The sequence below is a fragment of the Epinephelus lanceolatus genome, chromosome 19, assembly GCF_041903045.1.
Source record: "Epinephelus lanceolatus isolate andai-2023 chromosome 19, ASM4190304v1, whole genome shotgun sequence".
Classification (NCBI taxonomy): domain Eukaryota; kingdom Metazoa; phylum Chordata; class Actinopteri; order Perciformes; family Serranidae; genus Epinephelus; species Epinephelus lanceolatus.
In genome coordinates, this window is record NC_135752.1 from 32,666,004 (window position 1) to 32,676,958 (window position 10,955).

At 42.3% G+C, this 10,955-nt stretch overlaps 1 protein-coding gene across 2 annotated transcripts in view; it reads left to right on the top strand.

Annotated features, from left to right (window-relative positions):
• Window positions 1-9,699, top strand: part of LOC117269865 (leucine-rich repeat transmembrane neuronal protein 4) — a 135,536-nt gene extending 125,837 nt beyond the window's left edge. The window contains exon 3 of one of the 2 annotated variants that reach the window (XR_013488169.1): window positions 9,243-9,486. Coding sequence is in view for 1 of the 2 variants with exons in the window: in XM_033647216.2 (XP_033503107.1) it covers window positions 9,243-9,566 (324 nt within the window). In the remaining variant the exon portion in view is untranslated. Of the gene's footprint in view, window positions 1-9,242 lie in introns of both variants that reach the window. The other variant, XM_033647216.2, reaches the window with a different exon arrangement.
• Window positions 9,700-10,955: the final 1,256 nt, after the last annotated feature.

Below are 10,955 nucleotides of genomic sequence, written 5' to 3' on the forward strand. Positions count from 1 at the left end.
CACTGTCACTACCACTAGTACTACTAGCACCACCACCACAATTACCACTAATACCACAACACTCTATCACTACTACTTGTACTACTAACACCACCAATACTACCATTAACACCACCACACACTATCACTACCCCTGGCACTACTGCCACCACAACCACCACTAGCACCACTACACACTATCACTACCACCACTACTACTAAAATATGCCCACAACTACTACTATTACCACTGCCACTACAGCTACTACAACCGTCACCACTGCTCCCAGTAATATCACTACACACTATCACTTCCACTAGTACTACGAACGCCACTACTACTACTAGTAATACATGGCCACAACCACTACAACTACAACTAGCATTACCACCACCGTTATTGTAACTACCACCACCGCTACTGCTACTATAACCACTACTATCACTAATACTACTACCATGACAATATCACTACCACTACTGCTTCTAAAATCAGTAGTACTACTACCACTGCCACCACTACAACACTAATACTACTGCTACTACCTCTACCACTGCTAGGTTTTTAAGCTGCCAGTGTGATGACATTAGAGTAGTAAAACATTGAGACCATATTGACTCATTATTCCAATATCCATAATATTAATAATCTGTGCCATTACTTTCTAATCACACATTCCATTCACTGTAGGGGAAATGCATTTCCAATTGTCATTACTCAATCAAGCAATATGAGAGTAGAAGTGAAGAGGAGATAATAATGTTAATGGAAACAATGTTGTAGTTGGTGGCAAAAGTATGAAAAACACAAAACTCAGAGCTCTTTGGGAGTTAAGATTCATTCTCAGTAGCAGTAAGTACTTTGTACGACAACACAGCACTGTGGGACATGGTTATACTGAAACAGTTTCAACAGCATAAACACTGGACCTTTACATCAAATATGCATCACAGCCTGCTTTAAATATAGATGGACCACGATGAAATATGGTAATATATCTCTTGACTTCTACAAAGAGGACTAGAGGGATGAGAACTAGACAAAGAAAAGAGTAATTAGACGGTTATTTCCAGTACCTCTGTCGTGGTTCGTTTCAATAGTCCCCCAAAATGAATAGTGAGCCAGTACATTGTTTTAAAGCAATATAGACAAACTATACATGCTGAAACCAATTTGACATAGAAAGGCAGTCAAAAACATCCATTATATTTCACAAAAAAAGAAAGAATATCTGTTATGTTTTGGGAATACTGTGTGATATCCACAGAGGGAAACAGAAAAGAACTCAAAATGATTTAGCACTCGTAATTCCCATTATAATTCATGATTTTGCAACCATAAAAGACTAAAAATTAATGAGAATATAAGGAAAGTAACATTTTAGTGGGAGTCTGTTGCGCCCCCTCTTCACTATATCATGTTTCTGTGTGCCACAATACGGTGAGGATCAAAGTGTTTGGCTGGGAGAGTGGCAGACTTTTGAACCATAATGCTCCTAAAGCCCAGGGAGGCATTAGCATTGTCTGTCTGTGGCACAGTTACTGCCTCCTTAGCTGCTCATAAAAGCGTGAATGCAAAAAGAAACACAACTTCTAAGGGGCACTGGAATACTGTAAAAAATGAATTTACGGCATTTGGGTCTTTTTTTAAGACTGAGACTCCTCTAACAAATTAGAGCTGTTGTGAGGAATTAACATAGAAATAGCTGCAGATGGAGGACGGGAATGTTTTGCAATTCTCTGATCAGGTTTTTACAGTCTTCGGTTATCAGGCAGACGGAGTGTTTGTGCACAATGGTACACACCGAGGTGTCACTAAACAGAAAAATGCGATAACAAAAGGTTCTGTGTAACAACTTTTATTTGAACAGCACCTTTTTAAAATTTCACTGATAGCAAAATGTCACACGGCTGATATTCAAACATGGAAAAATGACAGCAATAAAACCAAGAGCTGAGGAAAAAAAAAGTCCCTGAGATAAAAGCCAGTTTAAGAAGAGAATTAAAAGATGACTCTGACCTGGCTGGCTTAATCTCCTTGGGCAGGTTGTTCCAACACTTTGGGGACAAAATGGCCCTGAGGTCACCTCAGTGTATTCAGGCATATGGAGATAAAGATCCAGGAAGAGGCAGCGTGCCAGTCATTGTCAGTTGAGGCACAATCAGGCACCTGTGGCAGAGATCCAAAGAGGCAAATATCCATCCAGCGGTGCAGCTTGGGGAGTTGAGAGAATTTTCTGTCTTTATGCAAATGTGCTTTGACAGGTAGACGCTGCAGTATACAGTATGGGATGCACTGCACCAACTAAGGCTCTTACACACATGATATCAGCAACAGAATTGCTCTGTGTGTGGGGAAGGACTATGTTGAGCATTGCACCCAAGGTATAGACAATTTTAACTTTGACCACTGTTAACTGGTGACCTTTCAATGCACACTCATGAGGACAGTTGAACATGGCTTAACCTAAGCATATCTAGTGATAGATGAAAAGAATGAAAAAGGTTTTATGCACTCAAACCCTTCTTAATCACAGGGTTTTTAACTGACGGTGCTTTCTTCTGTCTTAAACTGAAATACATAATTCATAAAAGCCGGGATCATTTTGCCTTTCAAATACCCGTGTGCTTTCCTGCTACCTTGGTGACATGGCTGTCAGCTCTCACTGTGACTTACACGTGGTACTTTAAGTAATGCTGGATATTGTTTAAAATAAAGACATTTTGTAAAGCAATTATTCCCCAAAAAACATGGCAACCAGCGGAGGATGAGCCTATTTCCCAAGCACTAGTAAAATGCTGTGTTAGACCTACTTTTTCCACAACATCGTCGGGCACCCATTCAGAGCTGAATATGTAAATCATGTGCTCGGTGCTAAACAAGCCTGAAAGCTACAGATTTAGTGAACGAGCCAGCCTGCTTCATTGTGTCTTTACGCTTGAATGGAGGGAGCGTCCTCAGACTAGACCTTAACACTGCCAGGAGGTGCCTGCCTGCAGGATCTGAGGTTGCACTGATAGGGGCTTATCAGTGCAGAAATACAAAAATATGTGGCTAAATGAGGCATGGCTGACCGCTGACCACTGCAATATTCAAAATCGTCTCAATGCATAGTTATCCCAGCCCGTTTTCATTCCCAGTTTGTCAAATGCCGACGCTTTGCTATGCCCTCTGGCCTGTGATACTGATGCCGAAAACTCCAGTGTAAACCTATCTGTTGCAACACTTGACGCTAAGAGCAAGTGACGTAGTATAAAGGGCGAGGAAGTCTGCCTAGGGTGGGAGGGAAGGGTGGTGGAGACTACAGTTTTTGTCCATGTGAAACCCAAAGTTGGTGCTGTTTTAACGAAACGTTACCTAAGTCATTGCTGTTTAAAGGTAATGGATCATAACTTAAGTCCATCTGTCACATACTTGCATCACTTACATGCGTAGAATGGGTTTACTGGGCACAGGCCCAGGACCGATGTGTCAGGGCCCCCCTGGTCTTCAACTCCAGAACGTAACTCAAATCAAGAACTGGGCGACTAACTAGGAAGACACTCAAAATGACCCCAAATATGTAAAAGGTCTGCAAAGAGACACAAAATAACTATAAAAAGGGGCAAAGCAACCACAAAGAAACCCCATATGACTACCAAGAGACCCAAAATGACCAAAAAAGACACAGATTTACCTCAAAGAGACACAAAATTACCCCGAAAAATATGCATAAGGACTAAAAAGAGATGCAAAACCATCACAAAGGCAGTGTGACTTGCTCTTATGTAGGAGGGGTGGTGGGGACTTTTGCATATCTGTGCCCAGGGGCCCATTGTCTCATAATCTACCTATGTTCACGTGATATATTTATATCATGTTACTTATTTTAATCCAAACCATGATGTTTTTTCTCAATCTGACCAAGTACTTTTGTTATCGAAGCCTAACTTTGGCATGTGTTAGTAGATGTGTCACCCAGGAGGCTGCTGACATTAAAAGGAGATGTTGGATAAGGACGTGTCTCACAGAGACCCCAACGGGTGCCTTCAGCATCTGTGTCACACGTCACAGGGTGTTAAAAGCATCTGTATTTAATGATCTGATATGAGAACATGTTCCAGTGTGAGGATGCTGAAAACAGAATGATATAAAACGGTAGTTATGGTGAGATGTTTTGCAGCTACGCATGGCACGCATGAAAGTCTTTCCCAGCCACAGAACCAATTTTTCTCCTCAAATTTATGCAGAAACCACCTGCTGCACGCAATTTAGGCTGAATTTACAAAGCCACTTTTTTTACCTATTTTAAATTTCGGAAGCAGGGACCAGAATTGAAAAGATGATTGACAGATCCTCATTTGTACATGTGAAATATTAAAATTTCGATGCACCTTTGTTTGCATGTGGTGGGCACCAAACTTTAATCTGGCAGGAAGCGGATGTCATTGGCGGATAAAGGGTCAAAAAAGCCCAGATTAGTTCTAAGTGAAAAGTACAAAAAAAACTAAGCGAAAGAAGGATTGGCTCTGTGATGTTTTCACTTTGTGAAAAAACAGCAGGAACTTCTCCACAGCGTTTGGCCTGCAAGATAAGCCCCAACATCATTCATTCCCACCCAGACCACGTATTTTTAGAACATTTGGAAAATAAATTGAAGTGTCTATGTTGTATTTTTTGTTAGTCTGACCAGATGTTATCCATTTACATATTTGGCTGTCTCCACAGTCAACAGACTATTCAGTGTGAGGAATTAATAATTTCCTAATGCTGAGAGGCACAAAGAAAGGCTGATAGCATCCCTAATGAGCTAGTTGTACCTTTCAACTACACGGAGGGCCGGTGAATATCAATAGCACCTTTTGTTCACAGAAAACTGACATAAAGAGTGTTTTGCGTTGACGACTTTTTCCAACACATCAACTCAGGCTGTCTGATATTTATGCATCTTTCAACATTGCATGTTCTTTTGAGAGCTGCACTGAATGTCAAACTGGAATAAAAAAACTCCCGTCTTGCTGTATCTGTAGCATTTTCTCTGCTTTTTTTTTGTCTCATTCTGTCCTTTCCTCCTTCCTCTATCAAATACAGGAATCCATACAGCACACACACTCACACACACACACACACACACACACACTGCACGAGGCTAGATTTATGCCCTGACAACTTGATAGAATCCAGTGGAATGGTTAGGACTTAATATCGTTTAATTAATTCGTTGGACCTCGGCAGGGAGCTGTGAGTAGAGCTGAGGTGGACTGGAGATGAGGTAGTGGCAGCAGAGGCGGTGGTGGTGTGGTGGTGGTGGTAGCGTCAGGGTTGGTGAAGAGTTTAAACTGAAAGGGGAATGAGGGGAGTAATCCACTGAGTGCCTATAATGTAATGAGTCAGCCGAGCTTAATGGAGTCCATTTGAGGGAGGAAGGAGGTATGGAAAGAAAGAAGGTGGTCGCTCTGGAGGTGAGTCGACGTAGCTGACAGAGAGGCTCGGTTGCAGGGCTGAAAGGTGACAATTTGCCTCCTGCTACCTTATTTCCGGAGCAGGCGAACACGCTCTCAGTAGCTTTGTGTATCTGAATACACGACTTGTTAAATTGTAATGCTGCACTGCAACATGAAAGCATGTTACAGTAAACCTCCAGGCAACAAATAACACTATTTTTTACACATCTAAAACAGAACTGGTGTTAATGCGCTCAGAGTGGCTTTATCTTAGCCCCTTGGTTCAGGGTAATTCCTGAACTGCCAAGCTGTGTTAGCCCCGACTGCTTCCATTTGACTTTGAAATCTGTGCTTGCTCACACACACACACACACGCACACACACACACGACCACAAACACAGTCCCCCCTTCCCAGCCAGCATATATCTGCATTTCATTGACACAGTCGGCCCTCTTTGAAAAAAAAAAAACTGTCTCAAATTCTCTTAAGTCGGCCAAATAGGATTTCTCCTCTCAGACTGTCTTTATATGATAACTTTAATAAATGTATAAGGGTATTGGTGACATGTTTTTTGGGGGTTTGCTCGTTCGGATGATTTTCTTATTTCTAAACCTGCGTTGTTGACTTGTCTCCCCCTCGCTTTGCGTCTCTGGGAAATCATTTCAAGTTTATTTGGGATCACTATTAGAGTGTAATTTGTTTACACCTGTTTCCCTCGCCTTCCACTTCCACTCTGTTCACCAAATTAAAAAGAACATTTTCTCACCTGTGCTAGCTACTTGGCAGCTGCTTTTGCTTCATGTGGTTTCAGGGTTTAAGGATCATTGCGTCTGAAATTTCTACCACCAAACATTGTCTTAGGGGCTGCTTCTTCAATTAAAACGATTCACACCAGTTAACCAGTGTTAACCAGAACATTGTTTCTGGCAAGATGCGTCGCTTTGGAGCTTTTTTTTGACTGTAATGTTTTCATGCTTTAGAGAAGTACAAATTCAGTCCAGCTGAACTGTATGATATGTGAGTAAAAACCAAAACTACATGGCCAAACACCAACAAGAATAAGCAGGATGTGTCTTTTAGGTGATAGGGTGAGTTAATTTCTCTTGTAAAAATATACATTTAATATATTTTTCTCATGATCTGAACACTATCACTGAATAAAATGTCAAGGATGTGTATGACATACAGTGCAGTTGTGACACCTGCTCTGCTCCCAACGCCTCCTCAAGAGTCAAGGATTGTATTATTCATGTCTTTCCGTGTTGGTACCATATCTGTAGCTCCCTCTGTTGTTGTGCTCCTCTTGTCGCATTGTGTGTACAGACCTGATGATCTGTTGCTCTGCCAGGCTGCAGTGTTTAATCCAGGTCAGCTGCCATCTTACCCCTGCTGTTCACGGCCTGTTAGAAATCTCCTAATTGGCCTCCTTTTTTTAAGGCGAATAAGTGTGTGATTTAAAGTTAGGGAGACAGGAGTGTCACGAGAGTCTCATCTGTTTGTTTGGCACCGTTTGAAGGTTTTGGGGAGGGAGCACAAGACCAGACACATAGCCAGATGTGAGGAGTGTTCCCGGCTGTGACACAAGTGACATGGCACCGCCGAGAGTGAGAGCACAGGCTTATTTGCTGCAGCTTGAACACAAAAGTGGTCATATGCAGCGCGGTTTGTGCGTCATGCCTATCTAAACATGCAAGTGCACATCTTCTTATTCTCCTGACAGTCACTGTGAGCATTGCAGTACAAGTCATAGGCAGGAAGAGTGGAGTGAAATGGGTCTCACATCTGTTAAAAAAAAAAAAAAAAACGCAGTTGTCGCGGACGCTTCACAGCACACGTTTTGTAGGGTCTTTGCAGCAAATGAGTTTTGGGAAGCTGCAGGCTCAGGTGGTCACCATGTGAGGATTATTGCAGAGGGCCAGCAGTTAACTGCCAAACTAACTGTGCTGTAGGCTTGGAGTCACACAGGCACAATGAAATGTTGTGTGACAAATTAACTGCATTGGAAAAAACGAAACATCATTTGGAAGAATGTAATGTTTATTTGAAAAGAAAACAGCTGTGGCTGTTGTAGCTGTAGTTTATCCACAGCTTGTTATGTGTTGTTTTGTTGTTTTTTTTAAAAGAAGCACAGTAATTTATCTTTGTTTAGTTGAAAAGGTCAGTTCACCACGATCACAAAAAATGGAACCACACTCTCTACGAAGGAACTGTGAAGACTTTTATTGGGACTATGGAATTACACCAGTCGAATCAGAGTTCAGTGGGACGTTCAGTGTGACACTGACTCTGACATAATATAGTAGGCTAAACAAGCTAACTATGCTTCCGACGGATCAACAATGTGCACCAACATTTTTTGGCAACACTAATTATCAAAGAGAAACCAGAGACTGTATTGTATTAAGTTGTTGTGCACTGTAAATTCACTACGTCTAAGCTGAAAGCAGAAGATAACATTGTTTCCGAGTCTTACAGGGCAAAGCCTCTGTGTCTGCAGCTGTCTGCACCGTAGAGCAGCATTAAAGTAAAGAGTGCTCACTCTGCACAACACTCTCACTCCGGCCTCGTCACATATCAATGTTTGGTCGTGGACTTTCTACGTCTAGATAGGACATGAAAGGTACCCTGGGTGCGTTGGTTGTTGACGCTGTTTGGGATGCCGTGTCAACTTCTGCCTCACCTCACTTTTTACAGGAAAGTTACCATTTACATACAGTCTCGTTGAAAATAAACATCAGTACAACAACGCAAATCGACATTTTTTCATCTCCAACAACTAATGCACGTGGTTGGGTTTAGGCAAAAAGAACAGGGTTTGGCTTTAGAATCTTACAGGACGTGAACGCCACTGTCTCAGGTGAAAGTAGGTGTTTGTGGGACCCATCCACCACCCTGCCCCGCCAACCTACGTGGACTTTCGCCGGCTTAACTTTTGGTCTTGTTCCGCTGCATTTCCTATCGATGCTACCGAGCGTCGTTAAACTATAGGGACGAATGGCTGTGTATCATGTCGATGTTAAAAGACAGCTTTTTTTTTGTCAGGATCTGATGCCACAAGTCACTGCTGGAGCGCCAGATTTCAGAGTGAGCCCGGGTTGCTCTGCACCAAAACACCAAGTTAAAATGTGTGCTCTACCTGAAGCAGAGGTCTGCGACTGATGATTCAGATCTCTGAGTTTCAGGGGGCAGCCCTTGACTATTTCGTAGCTGGATTATCATAGGACCTTTCTTTTTTTTTTTTTTTTTTGGTGGTAACACATTTTGCAATTCAGCTTTTTAGCCTTGTAACTGTTCTGAATGTGTCCTTTATATGTCAAACAAAACGGATAGATAGCAGGTTGAAAAAAAGCAGTCAAGTAAACAGAAGTTGGGTGAAAATAAAAATCTAATTTCAAAAGGTCTCCCCAACCCTTAACATGAGCTTAAAGTACTCTGTAGTTTTAACTGACTGGAGGGAGAATTATGCCCATTTTCAAAATCCATACATGTTATTCATAAGACAGTCCAAAAATATCAGGAAACATGTGGGTAAAAAAAAAGAAAACTAACATTTATTGTCTATGGAGCCGCAAAAACTTGTTTAACTTTCCTAGTCTATGGAAATAACATATTGGTTTGGTCATCAGTCAGCTGTCTTATGAGCTCTGCTGCAAGAGGACATTGTCGCTGTATAGCTAATGATGTTTTTCTTTTTCTATCCCTTTTTTCCCTTCTTCTCCTCTCTGGATTTCCTTCACTCTTGTACAACCCTGCCCATGTGTCCACTTCCCCGACTTCATCCTCTCCATTACATTCTCCTCCTGTCTTTTCCTTCATGCTCTCTGTCCGTCTAAACAGGTCCCCCATCAGTTGGGTGCGCTGACCTTCTACCGCTACGAACAGCCTATCGTAGACTACTGCCAGGCCCATCAACCCCTGCGGCTCAACATGGGCTACGAGGGACCCCCACAGGGCCTGGAGGGCCTGGAGGACCTGGGGCCGTGTGATAGGGGCACTATACAGACAGTGGCGCTGCCTGCCGTGCCCTCTGCCGCCAGCATAGGTGCCCCTGTGCCAGGGCCTCGATCTCCTCCGCCACCCCTCAGACCACCGACTGAAGGTCCCAGCGGCAATCCTTTTCCTACCGCCGAACGCACCGGCACGCTCAAATTTGGACGCTAGCGAGCCAAGTCTGGTTGCTAGAAGTGGGGCAAGGGCCTCTGATTCACCGTGACTTTGTAATGAAGGGGCAGGCGAGCTGGTTATTCAGTGGGGCCTTGTTTTCAGAACATGAGTATGTGAACTAGAGGACAAATTTTTCTAATTCTGCCTGGAGGGATTTGGCATCTGAAACACACAGTCTCACTAATATACAGTAGAGGGTGAGACATCCTTGCAGATCATTTTGATTATGATTTTTGTTTTTTCCAAAGCACCTCATATTAAACTTGTTACTACTGAATCATGGGAGGTAATAAAAATATTACATGTTTCTAGATCTGGTCTTTGCCATATCCCATCACAGGGGGATCTGACCACAGCAGTCCATATGCACTAAGTCAGGAGTGAAAGGGAAAGTGCAATAAACACAAGTTCTGGATCACAAAAAGAGAGAGCAGTAGTATTAATCTAAAAGAGATGGAGCTGGACATCATGTGAAGAGCAAGGGGCTTCATACTGTGACTATTATTAAAATATCTAGTCAGTAGTTGTTAACAAAGGCAAATCCATATCATTATTTCATAAAGATGAGTCATTCTCTCAAGACAGCCTCATAGAATTCTCTTTTCTCTTACTTTCTTTTGTTTCTTTAGAGTGGTACTTCATGCTGAATTCCATTAATGTGCATGTCAAACCAAAGAGTTTTACTTGTATTTCTTTTCCTTTTTTCTTTTATGCACATAAGCTACTTTAGCTAAGGGCATTTTTTAAAATGCCAGTTGGTCTACTAAACTAGCATCTGCCAACTCAGATTCACAATTGCAACCAAATCCCCTGGTGGTTTCAGATGAACTCAGCTTGTCTGTACAGATTAGCAAAGTACACGGTACATACAAGTGAAGTAGTGAAACTGCAAATTTTTAGATATTTATCACAACAGTTACCTGGTCCTCCGAACATCAGTTTAATTGTCATTCATGTTCTTGGTGATGCTACGAACAGCAAACAACCACACAAACACTTTAGAGGAGATGCTATGGCATGATCCATAAGTTCCTTGAACATACAGGGGCCCTTCACACAGCAGAATGGCAGGTCTTTGTATATGATTATATCCCAGCTGAATGATTCACTATGCTTTAAAGAGGTAATCATGGGGAATTTATGTGGTAAAAATAAGTACATTTGAATGCAAAGTATTGTACATATTCTTACGGAAAGGTCCACTTTACTGAAGGTCAAACCACTCTCACTGCCCCAAACAGTCATTTGAAACATTGTTGAGTCAATGTTTGACTTTGATCACACTGGACAATTTGGAGAGCGCCATCTTGCTGGGCTGGCAAAGCTCCGGCCATGTGCTCTCCCTTCTCCCCTCAACCACAGAGAACAACAGTGCCTAGTGGGGGC